This window comes from Rana temporaria, chromosome 1 (genome assembly GCF_905171775.1).
Source record: "Rana temporaria chromosome 1, aRanTem1.1, whole genome shotgun sequence".
NCBI classification, from domain to species: domain Eukaryota; kingdom Metazoa; phylum Chordata; class Amphibia; order Anura; family Ranidae; genus Rana; species Rana temporaria.
Genome location: NC_053489.1, coordinates 482417106 through 482441448, shown reverse-complemented (window position 1 = coordinate 482441448; position 24343 = coordinate 482417106). Strand labels below are relative to the sequence as shown.

The window sequence follows — 24343 nt, the reverse complement described above, 5'->3', positions numbered from 1 at the left end:
AGCTTTACTATTGGTTAACTGCAAGGTGGTCAAATATTGTTGGGGTGCTGTTCAAAAGGCAGCATTTGATCACGAACGACCAGGACCACTGGCACTTTGTAAAAGCAGCAGTTTGACTTACCTCCAAACTACGAGACAAAACATATTTGGTTTACTAGGGATGGTTGTAACCTCATGTTTTATTGCCGATAATCGATCGCTTCCATTACAGTGATAAGCGTTGTTCTGTCGGACTTGAGCCTAGGTTCACACTGCTGCGAATTCAAAATCGCGGTAAAATGCGCGATATTTCCCCCGATTTCGCGGCCGCGATTTGCAGCGATTTCGGCCGCAATTTAATGTAAATCGCGGCCCGAAATCGCAAACAGTAGTACAGGAACTACTTTTTGAAATCGCAGATGCGGCGTCGCACTGATTAAGACAGTGCCATTGCCGACAATTGCCGCCGATTTGAGATGCGATTTGACATGTCAAATCGCATCTCAAATCGTACCCAGTGTGAACCAGGGCTAAAGTGTATTTCCAGACAAAACCATTTTTAGTTTTGGAGAGTGGGGAAGATTAAACACCCTTGTCAGTTTTATATTGCTATACAGGGCTCAGTTAGATAGTCAATACTCATCCCAACAAGGTTTTGGCAACTATCCAATAGCAATAAAAACCAAAAAAATAAAAATAAATATATAGTCCTTCATTAGATTTTCTATTTTCAATTTCTTTTTTGTAGATTTTTCCTTATGTCCGCCCTATGGGACAGAAAGGGAGGATAAAACATGCAAAACTTTTTATGTGGATCTGAAAATAGCAGTAGAGGCCAAACTCTCCAAAACTGCAAAAAAGTTATTACATACACTGTTTTTATACCTAGCAAAGAGAGTGGACTTAAAGGAGTTCTGACCTAAAACTTTTAACCCCCGCTGTGCCCGGGCTGTAAAAAAAATAGAAAATAAACTTTCACTTACCTGCCTACGATCCCCCGTTGTTCCGATATCGCCGTCCCGTTCTCCGGTCCCGGTCTCTTCCGCTTCCTGTGTGTCGGTGACTCATAGTGCGCTCAGCCTATCAGTGGCCGCGACGGGACATTGCTGCGGCCGCTGATAGGCTGAGCGCACTATGAGTCACCGACACACAGGAAGCGGAAGGGGCCCGGGACGGCGATATCCGAACAACGGGGGATCGTAGGCAGGCAAGTGAAAGTTTATTTTCTATTTTTTTACAGCCCGGGCACAGCGGGGGTTAAGTTTTAGGTCAGAGAACTCCTTTAACTAGACAAAGTGCTTAGTTGTAATCTGAAGGCAGAGCTGCATAGCGATGAACATTCATTTAGCAATAGAATATAAAGTTCCTCAAATATTTGCATAAATAGGTCAGCCCCGATCCTCCTCTTTTCAGGTCCTCTTGCAGAGTGCCCCCATAGCAAGCCGCTTACACTGTCCCTAAAAAAGGGCTTGACAAATTAGCTTTTTTTTAATTCAAGCTTTATTTAATTTTCATTGACAAAACCCATTCTCTTATGTAGCCCTGATGTGCATCTTTACAGATGTTCGACACGGGTTTACACACGGTTATGACTTCCAGCCTTTACCCATCAACCTTCTTAGGATCCCCAAGTAATTAGTCTCCAATCTCTATCCCTCACGGCTAAAAAGGAGTGGCACATGTAACTGAAGGTGAACTTATCCTTTAACCCTTTCGCTGCCATAGAAGTTTTTTGCACACGTTAATTTTTTTATTTTGGGCCTGAAGCTTACATAAAACCATAAGTATATTTTCTGAAAGCAGAAACCCTATAGCAGGGGTGCCCAATCTTTTGAAGTGCGAGGGCCACTTAAGCGACTTGGTAATCAGTCACGGGTCACAATGAGCGGAGCAGGCGGATGACAGATCCGTGTCCACTCTGCATATGCAAAGCATTCTATGAGCCCTCCGATCCGATCTGCCCAGACGAAAGGGTATGGATCCTCTGTTTTTTTTTTTTTAGCGGATCGGATTAGAGGTAGTCTGTTTACATCTGCCACTCCATTTAGCTGAATGGATGGTCTGATTGGGTTGGACTGATCGTGTGAAAGGGGTCTAATGCCGCGTACACCAGGGTTTGACAAAATTTGTTTGAATGTAGTAGGCAGCTAAAAAAAGTTAGGAGCCAGTTTTTTTTATTTTAGTATTCGGGTACTTTTCACTGGGGTGTTTACCATTGTTTTTGCCGCGATTTTCAGTCGCTAGCAGGGCGCTTTTAACCCCTGCTAGCAGCTGGAAAAGTTAAAACAGCCTGTAAATCGCCACGGCCGAGCTGCCTCATTGATTTCAATGGGCAGGGGCACTTTAGGAGCGGTGTATTCACCGCTTCTACAGCAAAGGTGGCGCTCATGGCCTTTTCCCAGGATCGCAGCGAGCGTTCCTTTTAGACTGTGCCTAGAGCAGTACACATTCCCCGCAGTTTTCCAATTTTCCCGAGCATGCATTGTGTAAACCCAGAAAACTATGTTTACAAGAGCACACTGTCAGAGGATGGTTAACAGTGAGTATGCATGCTGTGCCAGGGCAGAAGACATTGCAGTACAACTAAGAAAAAGGAGCTTTGAGACTGTAGTAATATATATATATATATATATATATATATATATATATATATATATATATATATATATATATATATATATATATATATATATATATATATATATATATATATATATATATATATATATATATATATATATATATATATATAAATGAATTTTAATGCTGACAGAGGAGGATTGTAGAAGGCACCCTTGGATTTAATACTGTTCAAAGACGTATTATATATTTTACATTAAAGGTCCAATTCTGGTACTGGGGTGGTGATATTTTTATGCATGCACTGCCAAGTAGGGTTGCCGAGTTTCGAATGCCTTTGCATTAACACTTGATACTACCGGGTTATGAATTTTTTCAGAAACAACTGGACCAATATAGCTATATAGAACATTCAGATGTCTGAAAATATCCTTAAAGTTTGGACACACCGAACCATACTGTGAAACCTCAACAGAAAAAAGGGGAGAAAGGCACCAAGCTGCCATTGGGGCAGCAGGATTTATTCAACAGTGTATGTTAAAATACAATAAAATTTCACTCACCAAAAGTCGCTTAAAACAGGCATAAACACAAACAAGCTCCATGTGGATAGTCCAGTCCCAACAGACCGCTGCAGAAGGCAGTGAACCACCAAATGACACTCAAAGGAGCCGTCAGATGTCACATTTAGAGGGACAGTTAACTTACGCTGTTATACAAGCTGAAAATGTGAGGGGATGTACTCACTTTTGTGAGAGAGTATGTATGTATGTATGTATGTATGTATGTATGTATGTATGTATGTATGTATGTATGTATGTATGTATGTATGTATGTATGTATGTATGTATGTATGTATGTATGTATGCATGCATGCATGCATGCATGTATGTGTGTAATCACACACACACACACACACACACACAGTATCTCTCACAAAAGTGAGTACATCCCCTCACATTTTCAGCTTGTATAACAGTGTAAGTTAACTGTCCCCTCTAAATAAACTTACACAGCCATTAATGTCTAAATCACTGGCAACAAAAGTGAGTACACCCCTAAGTGAAAATGTCCAAAATTGGGCCTAATTAGCCAATCCCCCCCCCCCCCATTGTCATGTGACTTGTTAGTGTTACAAGGTCTCAGGTGTGAATGGGGAGCAGGTGTGTTAACTTTGGTGTTATCGCCCTTACTCGCTCATACTGGTCACTGGAAGTTCAACATGGCAAAAAAAAAAAAAAAAGTTGTTCTGCATAAAGATGGCCCAGGCTATAAGAAGGTTGCCAAGACCCTAAAACTGAGCTGCACAGTGGCCAAGACCATACAGACCATAACGGGACAGGTTCCACTCAGAACAGGCTTTGCCATGGTCGACCAAAGGAGTTGAGTGCACATGCTCGGCGTCATATCCAGAGGTAACCTTTGAGAAATAGACGTATAAGTGCTGCCAGCATTGCTGCAGAGGTTGAAGGGATGAGGGGGGGGGGGGGGGCAGAGGTCAGCCTGTCAGCGCTCAGACCAATTTGATGCAGTGTGCAGCGTATGGTCTACATGGCTGTCGTCCCAGTAGGAAGTCTCTTCTAAAGATATTGCACAAGAAAGCTCAGTTTTCTGAAGACAAGCAGACTAAGGACATGGATTACTGGAACCATGTCCTTTGGTCTGATGAGACCAAGATAAAAAATTTTTGGTTCAGATGGTGTCAAGCGTGTGTGGTGGCAACCAGGCAAGGAGTACAAAGACGAGCGTTTCTTGCCTATAGTCAAGCATGGTGGTGGGAGTGTCAGGGTCTGGGGCTACATGAGTGCTGCCGGTGTCTTGCCAAAAAAGTTCCCCCGGCGGATAAGGACCCCCCCTGTACTGCGCAGGCGTCAACTGAGCCTCCGAAAATAGCCGAATATGTAGAGCTGAGAGTCAGCTCTAGATAGCGCCTGCGCACGCCAAAATGTACTGCCGAGGCGGTGGTGCTACACTTCTGACATCCAGGCTCATTCCTTACCATCCCCGTGGACATGGAGCATGTTAAAAAAAAAAAAAGAGCCAGGAGGCCGAGCGAGGACATGAGGCCAACTGGCCACTTACAGCTGCAATAACCATTTACAACAACATTGCAAAAGCACCCGCCCCTTGCAGAGTAGCACTCGCATTGTGCAGGCGCTATCTAGAGCCGACTCTCAGCTCTACATGTTGGGCTATTTTCGGGTTCAGTTCACGCCTGCGCAGTACTTATTCGTCAGAACACCGGCACTGGGGAACTACAGTTCATTGAGGGAACCATGAATGCCAACATGTAGTGTGACATACTGAAGCAGGGCAGTATTCCAATTCAACGACCCCAAACACCTCCAAGATGACCACTGCCTTGCTAAAGAAGCTGAGGGTAAAGGTAATGGACTGGCAAAGCATGTCCCCAGACCTAAACCATATTGAGCATATGTGGGGCATCCTCAAGCGAAGGTGGAGAATCGCAAGGTCTCTAACATCCACCAGCACGAAAAAGATTTCGTCATGGAGGAATGGAAGAGGACTCCAGTGGCAACCTGTGAAGCTCTGGTGCCTTCATGCCCATGAGGGTTAAGGCAGTGCTCCACCGCAATATCGCAGATCGCTGCCATTACTAGTAAAAATTATTATTAATAAAAATGCCATAAATCCAACGCCTATATTGTAGACGCTATAACTTTTGCACAAACCAATCAATATATGCTTATTTCGATTTTTTTTTACCAAAAAATTTAGAATACATATCAGCCTAAACTGAGGAAAAAAAAAAAAAAAATGTTTTTTTCAAAAAATAAGTGTAATATTTATTATAGTATAAAGTAAGTTATTTTTTTTCAAAATTTACACTTTTTTGTTATAGCGCAAAAGATAAAAACCGCAGAGGTGAGCAAACACCAAAGGACACGCAGGTTTTTTTTTTTTTATCTTCGTGCACAGAATACAACCACTTTGAGTTCATTGTAAGACAACTGAGCTGATTGCTTTTGTGTGTTTCGCTTGTTATTTGTCACTTTTTTTTTTTTGCTTAAAACCTTTCATTACAGGGGAAAATTGCCCCAGACAACAGTTAAAAATCTGAGAAGTTCTAACACTTTCCTATTTTACTCAAAACTGCTTTGGTTAGGGCTTTATGGTACTATGTAGATATGACTTGCCTAACAAGTACAACTATGGTGATGTAAAAACATTGCTTTCGATCGTTTTATAAAACTTTGATGATTAGCAGAATAATTGTATCACCAAATATAATCAACCCCTGAATGTTAATTACCTGGAGTGTGCTCAATGTTTCATCCAAGGACACAGATGTAATAGTACAGATTATTACTGTCTTTGTATTTCCACCTAGAGAATTCTGAAGAATCCTTGTCAGCTTGCTGTCTCTGTAGTTGATAAATGCTCTGAATACAGAAAGTAGAGACAAATGTGCACCAATAATGTGTTATTCAAACATAAGAAATCCTCAACTTGAATGTAAGAATAACATACCATCCACGTACAGAACTTACCCAGGCTGATCATCACTAAGTTTCTTAATGACTTGCCCAAGTATAAACAAACTACGGTTAATATTGCACCCTTCTTTTAACCGTACACCTGTAGAATACATAAAATACAGGCATAGCACAAATTGTCCAAGCGTATACCTCTTCTACATTCTTTCAATCCAAATACATTACCTTCTGCCCCAGTTTGACTTGTTCTCTCACTGCCAGCCAAATCAACAAGATTCTGAGGGGAAAAAAAACAAACACATACACGTAAGTAAAATAATAATAATAATAATAATAATAATAATAATAATAATAATAATAATAATAATAATAATAATAATAATAATAATAATAATAATACATTTAAAGGGTTACTAAAGGAAAAAAAAAAAAAATATATAACAAAACATGTTATACTTGCCTCCACTGTGCAGTTCGTTTTGAACAGAGTGGCCCCGATCCATGTCTTCTGGGGTCCCTCGGCGGCTGTCTCTGGTCCTCCCCGCAATTACTCACCACAGTCATGCGAGAGCTCGCATGGTGGTCAGTAATTGCGGGCGTGCTCCCGTGATACAGCGAGCGGCCATAGCTGCTCGCTGCATCACTCGGCCCCGCCCCTCAGCGCGCCACGTGACTGGATGTGATTGACAGCAGCACCAGCCAATGGCTGCGTTGCTCTTAATCCATCCGCTCTAGCCAATCAGCAGCCAGGCTGAGCGGCAAAGAGGATTCCAGGACCGCGCGCTGGACTTGAGGGGGTCAGGCAAATTACACACACACACAGGCATGCATGTACCATCAGGTGATTGGACACTGGCAAAAAACTGTCAAGTGCCACTGTGTGAACCTTACAGTCAAAAAAAACTGAATCAGCAGAAATTTGGACAGATCTGGTAAATCTTTGAAAAAAGTATGAACAGAAGACCTGATGGCAGCCTTACACCGCCGAGATACAGGCTTGGTGCCAAAATGGTCAGGGTAAACTTCCTCCCATAATAAACTTTAAAGGGGTTGTAAAGGTAAAAATATTTTTCCCCAAATAACTTCCTTTACCTTAGTGCAGTCCTCCTTCACTTAGCTCATCCTTCAATTTTGCTTTTAAATGTCCTTATTTCTTCTGAGAAATGCTCACTTCCCGTTCTGTCTGTAACTCACCACCGTAATGCGAGGCTTTTTTTCTGGTGCGGAGAAAGCCTCTTGAGGGGGGAGGGGGCAAGCAGGCAAGTCAGGACACTCTACTTTGCAGATAGAGAAAGGAGCTGTGCATTAGTGGGCGTCCTGACACTCCTGCTCACCCCCTCACGAGGCTTTCTCCACACCAGGAAGAAAGCCTTGCATTACGGTGGTGAGTTACAGACAGAAGAACAGGAAGTGAAGGTTTCTCAGAAGAAAGAAGGACATTTAAAAAGCAAAATCGAAGGATGAGGTAAGTGAAGGACTGCTCTAAGGTAAAGGAAGCAATTAAGGGAAAAAAAATGTTTCCTTTACAACCCCTTTGAGTGCCTGTGTTCACACCAGGCAAAAAATGATTTCCAGGTATGAGAAAAGATTTTTCTGGAAGAGGCTTTCCTTGAGTTAGACAAGGGAAGAATAAAGACTCATAAACCCCTCTATCCTTTAGGGCTAAAACTGGAGGAAAGGAGTCACCCATTTTTGGCACATCAGGTTGAAGACATCTGGGACGAAGGGCCAATTGCCATTGATCCAAGCATTGGCAGCTGAGGGAATCCACTTATCAAATTGTCCACCCCGGTATGTGAGTCGCAGAGATCACTTGACAGAGAGCTTCTGTCCATGAGGTCATCCAATTTGCTTCCTGCAAGGCAGCCAGACTCCTGGTGTCCCATTGGTGGTTGATAGGCCACCGTCATGGCAATGTTTTACTGCACCCTGACTGGTTTACCCTTTAGAAGGGAAGTCCATTGCTTCAGGGTCAATCCGACTGCTCCGAGCGCTATGCTGTTGATGGGGAGCTTGATTTGACCAAGTCCTTTGGACTGTCAAGTATTGAATACTCCCTTCCAGCCTAAGAGACTTGCATCTGTTGTGAAAACCCTTCCAGTGATAGGTGGTGATTCACCAGGACAGGAAATTCCTTGCTTGGCTGGACAGGCATGAGCAAAATTGAGGAGAGACTGTTTTTTTACAGGTCAACGCGATGATTCGCTGCAGAGTTCTTGAATGGAATTGGTTCAATGGTACTTCCTTGAAAGACCACCATTAGGCCTAGAACACCCATAGAGAATCTCACTGTGGGTTGTACATTTGAGCTCAAATTTGGAGCATGTACGCTGAATTTGTTTTTTGCAAAATGAGCTGCGATAAATTGCAGACATGCTGCATTTTATCACAGCAAGTTGTACAAAATTGCATGTCATTGTACAGCAGTGCATCTCGCTGCTCTTCAAATAAAGTGCAGTATTAAAACTGCAGTTGTAACAGACAGTTGCCAGAGAGGTAAAGCTCTGAGGTTTATTCTACGCCAACTGTCAGTTCAGTGAGTGGCACTTAAAGTGCCGCTAACATTACAGAATTGTCCAAGATCCACTGCATGTGCATTGTTTTTTTAATCTCTGGACAAAAAACAAAAAAAAAAACACACCACATAATTTTATCCAAGAAAGATTTGTAAAAAAAAAAAAAAATTGTGACTAATCGTGCAGGTTAGCTGACCCAGTGCCCTGACTGCATTGTAGGGCAAACAGGACATAGAAAAAAAAATAAAAAAGGTTTTCCATGTCCTTGCAGTGACCAGCTTTTTACAATGCATTAAAAATGCTGGTCACCTCTCAGAGGAAACCGACCCTAGAAGGAAGATGTGGCCCATTTCTTCTTGCAGCAGCAAACTTTACCTGATACAATAGGAAGATATAAGCTAATGATGTGTGCATGGGATTACAAATATTTGGAGAACTTTTATTGTACAAAACAAGAAAACAAGAATTCCAGAACTAGACACTTGGTGAAAACCAATGCAAAGGTTTAAAATAACTCACCAGGTGAGAAACCATAACTGCTCCATCACTGCTCTCTAAATTTCCAGGGTCGTTGCTCTTTCGGCTTTCAACAATCTGTGGAACATGAGAATATTTATAGGCATACTTTGAAGATTTAAAGTTCATTAATTAACTGTTTTATTGCTACTACTATATTATTCTGTTTTAATCATGTAGAGTCATTATTTTACAGTTCTTTACAGTGCTTAAAGTTTAACAAAAGCGTGAATACTTACCTGTCCAACGATCCCTTATCAGCATCCAAGCCTCTTCATTAGTCGGTGGGGGGGATGACAGTGATCCCAGCAATCTCAATTTACAGCACCAGAGAAGACAGCAACTGGGTAGGTAGGGGCATTTTATTACAGAAGAGACAGTACATGTTGCTTCTGCAATAAAAACCTGCCTGCTCACTGCATCTTACAGCAAAACTTTTAAGTATCCTATTTTAAAGGCAAAGCAATAAAAAAAATAAAATTAACTTACCATTCTAAAAATTGTATGAGATCGGCTACTGTGCTCATTCATTTTTGTCTCCCCATAATGTCTGTTTTCTGCAAAAGAATACAAATTTCTGTAGTTAAATTAAATTTCAAACAAAGGTTTTTATTTAATTTTTTTTAAACAACGTGGAAAAACGCCTGGTTTATCTGTTGGTTGATTCCCCCTATTCGTCAGCAAGACACCTAAAGAAAGGAAGTCCTATTATAAAGCACATCTGCAGCAATTAGAGTGGTTTAGAACAGGAAGGGTTAATACAAAATTGCTTCTTGGGAGGTTCCTAACAAAAAGGTATAAGGGCAAAACTTCCCAGTAAAAGCCAAGCAGCCATAAAAAGCCTGACAAATGTTCTAACTGTACCCTACAGCATAAAAAAAAAAAAAAAAAAAAAAAAAAAAACCACACACACCCATAAAATTATATAAAACATTTTTTATAATCTATGAGTCAGCAGCTACAAATACGGTAACTGGCTTGGGGTGTACAAGCAGTTGTAATTCTCAGAGAATTGTGGGAGGGGGGTACCTGTCAGAAGCGTACCTGCTCCTGAATAGGGGGAACACCCCCCCCCCCCCCCAAAAACAAACACACACACACACACACACATTTTTAATATAAGTAATTTTAAACGATCACCTTGCAAAACAGCCCATTGACTTTATAATTTAAACAAAAAGGTAAAACATTTGTGTGTCGATATTAAAAAAAAAAAAAAAGGGGTGGGGTAATTATGTTTTCTTTAGAAGTGATCACATTTCCTCTGCCCCCATGTGTTCTCAGCTGCATAAGAGCTTTTGGGGAGGGGGGGGGGTTTGGCAAACCCCAGCATGCGTACCAGACCTGGAGAACCACCTTCTACACGCGTGAAAGCAGGTCAAATTCAGTGCTGTATAAAAGAGAAACAGTGTGGTTGGTTCCTGCCCACCTCTCTTCCTGCCGGCATTGGCACTATGCCGCAGTCGGATTTCCTGGGGCCAGACAGTGCAGTGGTCATTATGCACTCCCCCCCCCCCCCCCAGTGGCAGCGGTAGTCTTATCAGCTGTTTAATGTCAAGGCTTTTGTTTTCGGAGTGTGCAACTGTTGTCTCTGAGCACGCCTCTCACCAAGTAGCCACACGACTGGTTCGAACCCAAGACATGTTGGCTGTGGATGGGGTTTTTAACGGATTATGTAAGATTACAGGCACTACTAAAAGTAGCACTCACAAAGCCAGATATAAAAACAGCACTGCGTTCTATCTGGCTTTGTGGGTAAGCACAAAGCCAGATATAATGCATTTTTCACAAAGCCAGTTATAATAGAGTACTGCTTTAAATCGCTGGGTTTGTGAGCAATGCTTTAAATATGGCTTTGCAGCACTAAAAAGGGGTTGTAAACCCTTGTGTTTTTTCACCTAAATGCATCCTATCCAAGTTTTTAAATAGGAAAGCAGAGGGACTGGCAAAAACACTAGGGATTTTCAGGGAGAACATGATTTCCCCACATAGTCAAGTATAAGTCAAAAAAAAAAAAAAAAAAACCACACACAACGATAACGCTAAACGTGAAAAAAATAAGCTAAAGACTGCTATTGCAAAAAGGTTGAAAAAAAGTTTAATAACTCACTGCAAAGCTACTAGCGTTTTTAGAACATTATTATAGTCCAGTGTGCATTAGGGCCTAAGTGGTTCAAGAGCTCAAATGTCTTTAGTTTTGGATAGATTAGGGAGAAGTTAGTTTTAGTCTGCATACTGTTGCCATTTCCCATCACTTCTTGTCCTGGAGATGGAACAGAAAGCAAGAGGATATCTCTCCAAAAGTGGGGGAAACAACTGTCACTGGAACAAGTTTACCTCCTTGGAAAATTTCCCCTCATCTCCGGTACCCGAGACGACACCACAGAACTTTGTATTACCCCCAGGAAGAATAGGGAGGGTAAACCAGCAGAAACAGCCGAGAGGAATTATTCAATGAAAATTGCTGTATATCAAGTGCGTGAAACTGCTGTACTAAAAATTTACAGAAACTCATTTCTTACTTTCACCCTTTTTGATCCATTGCAGGACATGTTCAGGACACGTGACAAGCTCCTCATTCAGGTCAGCAACATACACATTTCGCTTTAAATGGGAAAAAAAACAAAACACATTAGGCCAGATTTATGCTTTTCATCCTTGATCACATTTATATTTGTTATACATTTTTTTTCCCCCCCGAACATATAAAAAGTAAATGAAAAGGTTATCCATCCAACATGCTCTTTTTTTTGTTTAGAGGACAGCCTAAGACAAATCTGGTTGCTGTACGTACAGTACAGACCAAAAGTTTGGACACACCTTCTCATTCAAAGACTTTTCTTTATTTTCATGGCTATGAAAATTGTAGATTCACACTGAAGGCATCAAAACTATGAATAAACACATGTGGAATTATACATAACAAAAAAGTGTGAAACAACTGAAAATATATTTCATATTCTAGGTTCTTCAAGGTAGCCACCTTTTGCAGCAGACACATCTCTAGAACTGTTAAGAGGAGACTGTGTGAATCAGGCCTTCATGGTAGAATATCTGCTAGGAAACCACTGCTAAAGAAAGGCAACAAGCAGAAGAGATTTGTTTGGGCTAAAGAACACAAGGAATGGACATTAGACCAGTGGAAATCTGGGCTTTGGTCTGATGAGTCCAAACTTGAGATCTTTGGTTCCAACCCCTGTGTCTTTGTGCGACGCAGAAAAGGTGAACGGATGGACTCTACATGCCTGGCTCCCACTGTGAAGCATGGAGGAGGAGGTGTGATGGTGTGGGGGTGCTTTGCTGGTGACACTGTTGGGGATTTATTCAAAATTGAAGGCATACTTAACCAGCATGGCTACCACAGCATCTTGCAGCGGCATGCTATTCCATCCGGTTTGCGTTTAGTTGGACCATCATTTATTTTTCAACAGGACAATGACCCCAAACACACCTCCAGGCTGTGTAAGGGCTATTTGACCAAGAAGGAGAGTGATGGGGTGCTGCGCCAGGTGACTACCTCTTGAAGCTCATCAAGAGAATGCCAATAGTGTGCCAAGCAGTAAACAAAGCAAAAGGTGGCCACTTTGAAGAACCTAGAATATGAAATATTTTCAGTTTCACACTTTTTTGTTATGTATAATTCCACATGTGTCAATTCATAGTTTTGATGCCTTCAGTGTGAATCTACAATTTTCATAGTCATGAAAATAAAGAAAACTCTTTGAATGAGAAGGTGTGTCCAAACTTTTGGTCTGTTATGTATGTATGCATGCATGTATGTATGTTTTAACATAGGTTGTTAGCTCTGGTGTCAGATGTGTTTTTTTGTAGCAAAACCACAAACATACAAATATCGTTAAGGGCCTGGTAGCCCACGTTCATTTAATGAGGAAAAACAAAAAAAAAATCCACTCAGGGATCCCACACAGGGGTTTAAGTGACATTCAAAGATAAATGAAAATACCAGCCCACCTGGCAACGCTTCAACAGCACTGCTGCCATAGGTACTGGTCCCTCAAACCACCAGATCTTCCGGTCTCAGTCTTGGACGCACACAGCTTTGGGCTTTTTAAACACACACACACAGCTTGTAGTCCCTTAATGCACACACAGCATTTATCCTCACACAGACACTGCTCCATGCCACCTTCCTCTCTTCTGCTCTTCCCAGCCCCTCATTATATGGGCTGTGTGCACCTGGGTACACAACCTGCTATCTATAAGATCGGGACACAGGGTTAGAGATCCTGTCCCAGAAAATGTACGCTCTGCACTCAGCCGATTTGCAGCCTCTGTGACAGAGAGACACACACACACACACACAGTAAAATAAGTACTGAACCAAGAAAGAAACCAACACCAATAAGTTCAGAAATTAAGTTGTGTGTAATAAAAGGGAAAAAAAGTATTGAACAAGCCAACTGAAATGTATAAGCAATTAATCTAGGACATGGTATTTAAACTATATAATTTGAAGACCAGTGGAGCTCCAGTCACCCAAGTTAAAATGAATAGTCAGAAGGTACAAAAAAAAAAAAAAAAGAATGTATGTATGTATGTATGTATGTATGTATGTATGTATGTATGTATGTATGTATGTATGTATGTATGTATGTATGTATGTATGTATGTATGTATGTATGTATGTATAAAAAAAAAAAAACCACACACACACACACACACGCACCAGAAGGGAGAGGGAGGTTTGGGGGTAAAGGGTGGGTGATGCCTGGACATACACTTCAAAGAGCTAGTGTAATAAAAGAAAAAAAAAATTATCTTTAGCTTACATTAAAATCTTCACGGATTTCCAAAGGCTTCTTTTTTCTACTATCACACAGAAGATCGGTGACCGTTTCATTATAGATTTCCATATACGACACACGCAGTAAGAACTCCCTGCTCGGTATCTAAAAAAGGGTAGATGCAAACAAACCATCACATACTCATACACCTCATAGGGTGTTCATATTACCAATATAACATTTGCATACATTATAAATTAATGACATTCTATCTGTAACACCAGATTAGGTAAGCAGGAATATTACCTTTATTACAGTCTAAAGGCCAGGTTATTGGAATATCATGATCATCGCGATCCGCTGTCACAGTGGTCAAATGATCAGGAGCTTGTCCCACTTTCTCCCGCTTATAACTATAACTAAATGGTGCACATTTCTTTCCTGCAACAGACAGTGTTGACAGGGGAATCAGCAATGGTCATCTCCCAGGGAGGGGGGTTTGCTGGGAGAAGACAGTGATCATCGCTAGCAGCAGCCAGTTCAGCATGAATAGTGTATGGCCAGCCTAACAGTGCACTTTCAGCACAGAAATCTCAGTAGACATGGTTGCATATGTGGCACGTGGACTTTAAAGCCCACTCTTTTCTGCTGCACATTGCATTACAGCAGGTAAAATAAGTATTAAACGTGTTGTAAATGAGGGGGGGGGGGCGTGATCGGATGGAGGAGTGAGTGTGTGTGCAGCCGTGCGTGTCTCCTCTCCACACCATGCTGGTTGACCGAACGCTGATCGGGCGTTTTGAGCTCCCCTGACAAGAGGAAAGCTAGCTGGCGGTATATCCACCTGACCCCGACCCTCCTTGCAGCTGCCAGCCACACGCTACACAGGCGCTCTGAGCCCAGATCTCTGCCCTGCTCCGCTCCTATCAGTTCTACACTGCCCATCTACAGGAGGAACGTACAAGCAGACGACAGGCTGACATGCTGATCTACACGCTGGATTACTAGAAGGAAAAAGAGAAGAACGGCAATGATAACGGTCCATGAGTGAGACATGGTGTGCTTCCGTGACTAGTATAAACACTCCGGGACCTGAGGACTTTCACTTCTTTCCAGACAGGTCACGTGAGTAACGGATTGTAACCGAATGTTAATTGGAAGGTGGATGGAATGCCAGTGCCATTGGAATGCTGAGCCGTTGCTTTTTTTATTTTATTTTTTCCCCTCTATCCTGTTGATGGCTCTTAAAACTACATGAAGTAGCAGGATACAGAGCTACAGGATAGGAGGATTGGAATCATAGCAGCATAGTGTATGCATGCATATTTGTACTCCCATGCTCCCAAACCCTGGTTAAGGATGGAAAAAAAAAAAAAAAAAATGTGATAGACAGTCACAAGCAGGACATCCAGAGGCAGAGGCATAATGGGAGTTGTAGTTTTACAACAGCTGGAGGTCCGCTAATTCCATATGCCTGCTATAGACTATATGCTTCTGCCTTAGCTTATTGAATCAAAGCTGCAGTCACTAATTGTCTACATGGAGCACAGTCCTTCTTGACCTCTTTTTTTTCTGTGTGTTTTTTTATTTTTTTCCCCTCCTCTCAGGAAGGGTTAAAAATGCACAGAAGTTGATGATCTTTTTAGCTACCCGACTCATGGGTACGACTGGTGCTCAGTTCTTCAGTAGCGCCGAATGCTGAATACCGTTTCATATTAAGATTTTGGCTTAGGAAAGAAGTGTATTCCTTGAAATATAAAGACCTAGAGATGCAGCAGCTACGCTCTGCAAAAGAGAAGAATGCACAGCAGGCAACAGCCGCGGCAAAACTGGAGCAGTATGCCCACTCCTCTGCGCAGATCCCAACCCCAATAAAAAAGGGGACACAGCCTAAAGCACTGCAGGGAGGAGTGTCAGACAGGAAAAGTCAGGGGCAGCAAGCACCTACAGCCCTTCAGGGCCCAGCAGGGCCTTCAGCAGTTAAAACATTAAGTAATAAAACCCCAGGGCTGTCAGAACTAAATACAGCAGCAATAGCGGCGTCATGCTCACCATTAGAGATGGAACCAACACTAAAGGACGTATTTTTAGTGGTGAATGCATGCAAGAGCTCATTAAAAGAACTTTGTGACCAGATTAAAGAAGGACTTAGTAGGGGTCCGGCAAGAACTGCAAAAAACTGCATAAATATTGGCCCTAGAGGCAAGGACAAGCCAACTCGAAGACGATGTATCCCCATTAATAAACGAGGTGAAAATTCTTAAGGAACAGATGGGTAGATACGCGTCAAAAATGGACGAGATGGATAACAGGCTCAGAAGAGACAGTGTCAGACTGGTGGGGTTGCCGGAAAAGAGCGAGGGTGCTAACCCTATAGAGTTCCTGGAAATATGGCTCATTGAAACCTTTGGGAGAGACATTTTCAACAACGATCTCAATAGAAAGAGCACATAGAGTCCTTTAGGGCTCCCCCAGCAGGAGGGCACCCTAGGCCACTTTTATTTAAATTTTTCAAGTATAAAAAGGACAAAGTGACATTACTGCGGATAGCTAGAGAAGCGGGAAAGGTCTCTTTTAAAAGATACAAAAATATCATTATATTCCGACTTCTCGCCGGAACTACAGAGGCGTAGAGCAGAATTTATACCCGTTAAGCGTACATTACAGAAATATAGGCCAACATATGCCCTGCTGTACCCAGCCCGGCTAAGGGTAGTGACATCAGGAGGAACCCAGATCTTTGATACCCCAGCAAGCGTGGAGAGGTGGTTGGAGGAGAACAAGAAAAAGTGTTAGTAAAGGGAAGAGACGAGAAGGAGATACTGAGAGGGGAGTGAGGGGGGAGAATGGAAAGGAAGGGAAATGTAGTGTTTTTCCCCCTGTGTTTTTTTTGTTTCCTTTATTCTAGGACTTTTCTTCCTTAACTTTTATTTTCTCCTTTTTGGGTCCCCAGCCCCCCCCCCTTATTAAGGGAGATGGGTTTTTTTTTCCCCCTTTAATTTATAAAATTAGGTGGGGGAGGTAAGACGCGCACGGATGATGAATGAGACGGGGTGGGAGTAAATACGGAGTGGTGTGGAAATGGTCACCAAAAGGTCCCCAGGGGAACGGAGGATGGGAAAGGGTAGGTTACACAGGATTCAAAATTGTTCACTACTGTATGTAAAATATGAACTGAATGAGAGTATAGAAATTAATGATACTGCACTAAAGAATAATACAATGAAAACACATTGGGAGGTTGCAAGGTGACACAATGGGAAAAGGATTGTTATACTAAAATAGAGTTTGAAATTTACACAGAAATAATTTGATGATCACACACACACACACACACACCTTTTCAGGTGGTTGGGCTACAATTCTTAAAAAGCATGGTAAATGAGTAGTAGGCACGGGACTGTAGGACAAAATAAGGAAATAGGGGTAGTGATGTGTTATGCATATTTTTCCTTGTTTTTTCTTTTTTTTGGGGGGCGGTATCCTCGACTTACGATATACTCCACACCCCTGAATGCAGAGTAAAATATTAAATATAGGCTCATGGAATGTCTGAGGCCTGGGGACAGTAGCCAAAAGAGCAGCAGTGCTCTCTACAATGGAAAGATATGGGGTAGAGCTGATCTGCCTGCAGGAAACACACCTAACAAAGGATACAATCCAACAACTCCAGAGTAAAAAATATCCAATTCAGTTCCACTCAGTACACTCTTCATACTCGAAAGGGGTGGGAGTAATGGTGAAAGCTGGGATGGGGTTTTCCTGCAGGCAGACCAGTATAGACGAGAACGGTCGATATGTTTTTCTGCATTGTACAATTGATAACAGAATGTATGTAATAGCAAACATTTATATTCCTCTAGCTCTTAAAATAGATATAATGTTAAGATTAAATGAATTTATACAGGGTAAGGGAGAAATACCGGTAGTAGTAGTAGTAGTAGTAGTAGTAGTAGTAGTAGTAGATTTCAACGAGGTTTTAGACCCAAGGGTCGATAGGTTTCCTGCACTGTCGTATTCAGACTCTATAGGGAAAAGCCGACAGCCAATTTATGGAAGAAGTTGGACTAATTGATATGTGGAGAGTGAGCGAGTCCGGGCGTTCAGAAATACTCTTGCTACTCAAGCACGCACTCCACACTCTCCAGGATAGATATGGTCCTGGGGAATGAGAGAGCATTACGGGTCATGGGAAAGATAGTATACCTGCCAAAAGGAGTGTCGGACCACTCCCCAATGGTTTTAACAGTAAACCTAGGGGGACAAAAATCTCAGAGTGGAAAATTAACCCTTATTGGTTTGAGCTAATAAAAGAATCAGACGGGATCCTGGCCAAACTGAGGGAATTGAATGAAGATTCTACAGGGACACTATGGGATGCCCTGAAAGCATACCCGAGGGGTATCCTGATCCAGCAGGTGGCCAAATGTAATAAAAAAAAGGTAAAGGAGAGCAAAATATCCGTAGAGAAGCATTGGAGGCAGAAAATAATTATGTAATAGATCCAACGCTAGAGAAGAAAGAAATATGGCTAGAGAAACAACAAGCATATAAGATGGTAATCATGCGGGAGGTGGAGATCAGACGACTCTTCTTGCGGCAGTCCTCCTTTGCAGTCGAACTCCCTACCCTCTGATATCTGGGCTATTAGAGCAGCAGGAGGGGCAACAACATCAGACACCTCAGAGATAGTACCCCTGAAAGGTCTGCACTATGAAAAACTGTATACCGCACAGAAGGTGGGGATGGATGTAGAAATGGAGGGTTTTCTGGGGAGGTTAGAGATCCCGTCTATTACACAAGCGGAAAGAGATGAGTTAGAAACTCCAATATCAATCATAGAAATCCAGCAGGCAGTAGCAGATATGGCAAATCAAAAGTCGCCAGGCCCAGATGGACTCCCGACAGAAATATATAAATATTACACTACCAGAGCACATAAAAGCATTAAATGGAGCGGCCAAGGAGGGAAGACTTCCAGCGTCAATGTTGGAAGCAACCATTATAGTTATCCCAAAAGAAGGCAAGGACCCCTTAGATCCGGCTGCATATAGACCAATTTCCCTCCTGTGCTCGGATGCCAAGATAGTGGCTAAAGTCTTGGCATCGAGGCTTAATAGGCTTATTTCAAAATTGATCCATCCAGACCAGACGGGATTCATAGCCAACAGATCCACCAGCATGAATATAAGGACCTTTTTAAAATGTACAAACCCCGACGGAGTCTGAGGGAACGAGAGCCGTATTGTCACTGGATGTGACAAAAGCGTTTGACAGTGAAGAATGGGGTTATATTTGGAGGGTACTGGGAAAGTTTGGATTTGGTCCGAAATTTACTGTCTGGATAAAAATGCTTTACGACAGTCCTAGTGCTAAAATTAGAATTAATGAATTTCCAAAAAAGATTCTATTAGAGAGGGGGACGAGACAGGGGTGCCCTTTGTCACCCCTGCTCTTCGCCCTATCGATGGAACCATTGGCGATTGCCAGAAGGTCAAGCACTGAGATAACTGGATTTCAAAGGAAGACGGGAGACGAAAGAATTGCGCTCTATGCCGATGATATTCTCCTCTACTTGGGTGATCCGGAACAATCACTGGTAAGAGCAATGAGTAGAGGAATTTGGTAGCTTTGCGGGTCTAGAGATAAATTGGGGAAAATCAGAGTTATTACCGGTAGACCCAATTGGAGAAACTGGGGTATTGGGAATACCACAATTGAAGGTGGTGGACACAAATATTTGGGGATACTGGTGACGAAAGATCCTAATCAATATATAGATAAAAATCTAATCCCCCTATTGGCTAAATTTAAACAAAAAATCTATACTTGGAAACGGCTCCCTTTATCAGTGGCTGGCAGATGCAGCTTAATTAAGATGATTTGGCAGCCACAACTGCTCAATATAATGGATAATTGTCCTGTTTGGATTTGTAGAAAATGGTTTTATAAAAACCGGACGGACGGACGGACACCCTTAATGGGAGAATAATGCTGAATGGTGCTTCACACAATTCTGTTATTGAAGTATTAGAAGCAGATTCCTTTAGATATAGGACCCCCAACAATAAAAATATGGAAAAAGGTAAACAAAACTGATGGGTTATACTGGACTCACCGAGTATACCCCTCTGTGGAATAACCCTAACCAACAGGAAATACTTCAGATAGGAAAGGTGGGGGAATGGGAAATGTGCGGTATAAAAAGGCTGAGACAACTGTATAAAGGCGACAGGTATAGGAAGTTCCAGGATTTGAGGGAGGAATTTAATATCCCGCAACACTCATTTTTTACTTATCTCCAGGTAGGGCACGCCCTTGAAGCCCAAATTAGGACACAAACCCTAGTGTGGAACCAAACGCCCCTATTCCAGGAGGAGAAAAGAAGTACCACAGTTGCAATATTGAGAGGTTTGTTTCAAGCCAGAAAATTAATAGCCATGCGATGGCAGGCAACAACGCCACCGGCAATAAGAGAATGGACCAGGGTAATAAACGAGTCAATCTGTAAAGAAAGAGCAGAGATAGATATAGATATAGTAATCTTAAGGACTTTGAGTAAATGTGGAAACCATGGCTGGAGAAAAAGGGCACTTCTCTCTAAGGGGTAAGAATTATAGATTGGGTAGAGAATAACCAAATATAATAGCCGATTGAAAAGGCACATGGGGGATATCTTGGTAGAGCTGTGGCGCTCCTGTGGCCTTTGGATTTAGATGGGGGAAGGGAGACAACCAGGCGATGAAATAGATTTACGAAACCAACAGTAAAAAAAAATTAATGGAGTAGTACCAAGTGGGGAGGAATAAAAAGGAGGGTTGATAAATAGTACAAATTATGATATTATATAGAACTACTGGCCTGGTGTGCTCCTCAACTCCAAAAAATGCTATTATTTGCCTCCCAGTATACTAATTTAGGAGATCTCACTTTTTGTATTTGTACAAAAATGATAAGGAACAATTTCTTCCGGTTAATGAATTGTTAAAGATTGTATGAGAAGAAAGAAAACAAGAAAACAAGAAGGTGTTGTAAAGCTACAATTTTTTTTCCCCCCAAATAGCTTCCTTTACCTTAGTGCAGTTCTCCTTCACTTACCTCATCCTTCCATTTTGCTTTTAAATGTCCTTATTTCTTCTGAGAAATCCTCACTTCCTGTTCTTCCATCTGTAACTTCACACAGTAATGTGGGGCTTTCTCCCTGGTGTGGAGTGTCGTGCTCGCCCCCTCCCTTGGACTACAGGAGAGTCAGGACGCTCTCTACATTATGTATAGAGAAATGAGCTGTGTGTTAGTGAGCGTCCTGACTCTCGTAGTCCAAGGGAGGGGGCGAGCACGACACTCCACACCAGGGAGAAAGCCTTGCATTACTGTGTGGAGTTACAAACAGAAGAACAGGAAGTGAGGATTTCTCAAAAGAAATAAGGACATTTAAAAGCAAAATCAAAGGATGAGGTAAGTGAAGGAGGACTGCACTAAGGTAAAAGGAAGCTATTTGGGGGGGGGGGGGGGGATTTTGTACCTTTACATCCCCTTTAAACACGTCACCATTTCTCTAGGTAAATGGATTTCTAAAGGCGTTACCGACATGAAATTTTCATCACATGTTGGTAACAAAGAACCCCTGCAATCCATACATACAAAGAAACCAAAACAAATAAGTTCAGAAATTAAGTTATGTGTAATAAAATGGAATGACACAGGGAAAAGTATTAAACACGCCCACTGAAATCTATTCAGTACTTGGTACAAAATCCTTTGTTGGTAATGACAGCTTCAAGACTCTTCCTGTATGAAGGAACTAATCGCATGCATGGTCTTCAAATCTTGAAAGGTTCTGATCTTTAGTTCTTTCTAGGGTCGAAACAACTAATCGATTAAGTTCATAATCAATTAGTTGTCGATTAATCGATTACAATTTCCATAATCAAATAATTGGCCAGTAACATAATGGTGTTAAAAAAAAAAAAAAAAAAAAAAAAAAACACTTAGCCCTTTATAGTACAAAAAAGCAAATCGCTACTGTAATTACTACTTTCACTGTCCCACAGTACAAAAATTAACCCCTTACAGTAGCGATTATTTGCTCTTTTTGTACTTATTTTTGTTTTCTTAACCCCATTATGTTACTAAACTTCTCAGGCCGGGGGTCACACCTGTTTTTTGGTGCTTTATGCAGAAACACTACAGTTCATTTACATGTTTTACTATGGGACACGTTCACATCCATGATTTTTTTTCAGCTGCAGCGTATTTGGAAAGGGCAAGGACTTTTTTAAACTTTTTTTTTGGTTCAATATACTTCAATGGAGAAGCTGCAGAAAAGCATGCAATGTGTTTTTGCGGCAATTTGTGTTTTGTAATCTGCCCAACAACAAATTGGCCCAAAAAAATTAAAAATGCTTATTTATTTTTTTAAGGCTATTATCCGAAACAATAATCGGCCAACTAATCTATTATGAAAATAATCGTTAGTTGCAGCCCTAGTTCTTTCCATAGATTTTCTATTGGGATTCAAGTCAGGCGATTGGCTGGGCCATTCTAGCAACTTTATTTTCTTTCTTTGAAACCAATTGAGAGTTTCCTTAGGTTTGTGATCATTGCTTTGCTAAAAGGAAATGTCCACTCTCGTTTCATCTTCATCATCCTGGTAGATGGCAGCAGATTTTTAGCAAGAGGGTCTTGGTACATTTTTCCATTCATCTATTCGTTCAATGATATGGAGGTTTGCCAGTAGTGTATGCTGAAAAATTGCCCCACACAATGATGTTCTCACCTCCAAACTTCACTGTTGGGGTGATGTGCAGTGCCATTTGACCTCTAAACGTGGTGTTTTATGGCATCCAGAGTTCAATTTTGGTCTCATCTGACCAGACTATATTCTCCCAGTATTTCACAAGTGTGACGAGATCCTTTCTCATCCGGTTCTGCTCTCCCGACACTCCTCTGCTACCAGTGAGTCAGCTTGCAGATTGCAACGTCTGATGGTCCAGTCATCCAAGGTTCCGGGGTCCGAACTACAGCTATGTGCCGTTCAGACCCATTAAGAACAAACACCAGGCAGGCTGTATGCAAGTTCAAACAGGACTCTTTATTTTCAAGTACACAGCACACTTTTATACAGAATTTGGTACATCCCACCCCCAACAACCACTTTCCCATTGGTCAATTGTAAAGTATGCAGTCTTCACTCAAGTCCTCCTTGACCATGCAAATGAGGACTTGAAATTGTCAACAGGGATTGGTCCAATAGCTTGGATAGAAAGACTTGTGTATTGAGACAGAAGCCCCAGGGGGTAATCAATGTACACAATAACCCGGTCTACTTAATTACTACCTCTGAGAGGTTACATTGCTTTAGACAATAGAATGCCAATTCAATACAGCTGACAGGCTTCTAACATTTAGAACAATACAAAGTCCCTTAGCGTAAACACATACATCTTCAAACATACATAATAGATTCAATTAACCTTCAATCACCAATTCTAGCCAGACGGACTGGCTCCAACACCCGCTCTTAACCTGCAGAACACAATAAAAGGTATTTCCCAAGCTGGTTCCACTTAGCATTTCAAAAGCCTTGCATTGAATGTCCCTCTCCTGTGTAACAGATGTCAAGTAGAAACACTTTAATATCTCAAGGTCCATGAGAAAAAGCTTGTCTAAATGTTGTGCAGCAAACTTAAAATGACCTTCAACATTCTTTTTCTTCAGCAATTGAGTCTTGCATGGTGAGTGTGTATACAGGCCATGGCAGTTGAGTACATAACTTTTTGTTTTCTTAGAAACAATTGTACCTGTCAATTCCAGGTCTTTCTGAAGCTGGTCCTTGGCTCGTGGATAATTTCAGATAATTATTTTTCAGAAATCTTGCAAAGAGCACCTGGTCGTGGCATGTTTATGGTGAAATTTTGTTCTTTGCATTTTACGGATTATGGCCCCAACAGTGCTCACTGGAACATTCAGAAGTTTAGAAATCATTCTGTGACCAATTCAATCAGTATGTTTTGCAACAATAAGGTTGCAAAGGTATTGAGAGATCTTTGCCTTTACCCATCATGAGACTCCTGTAACACCTTTTGATAAGTCATCAGTGGAGACTATACCGGCTGATATTTATTGACAATGGGCTGGATTGCTTTCTAATTAATGATAGATTTCAGCTGGTGTCTTAGCTTTCCATGCCTTTTTGCACCTCCTTTTTCATGCGTTCAATACTTTTTCTATAGGTCATATAACTTAAATTTCTGAATATATGTTTTTTTTGTATGGATTGCATGGGTTGTTACCAACATGTGGTGAAATGGTTAATCGCACCTTTAGAAATACATTTACCTAGAAAAATGGCGACGTGTTCAATACATATTTTACCCACTGTATGTGCTCAGCAGGTGGTTAAAATATTAACCCAGGACAATAAAAGATAGAACAACAACAACACCACCTCATTATGCCGGAAAGAGTATTGTGGTTAGAAAGAAATTGTATTCATTCCAGCATTCTGTCTAAAAATATCAAACTTCTCTAACTTTATGACGTAATTGGT

General features: G+C 41.5%; 1 protein-coding gene across 1 annotated transcript in view; it reads right to left on the bottom strand.

The window, feature by feature from the left end:
• The window catches only part of CENPE (centromere protein E), a 176040-nt gene that overhangs the window by 139048 nt on the left and 12649 nt on the right, over positions 1 to 24343 (bottom strand). Inside the window, 7 exon segments of the mRNA XM_040346326.1 lie at positions 5834 to 5963; positions 6072 to 6159; positions 6243 to 6294; positions 9053 to 9127; positions 9539 to 9606; positions 11572 to 11653; positions 13840 to 13959. Of these exon segments, the coding sequence (XP_040202260.1) occupies positions 5834 to 5963; positions 6072 to 6159; positions 6243 to 6294; positions 9053 to 9127; positions 9539 to 9606; positions 11572 to 11653; positions 13840 to 13959 (615 nt within the window).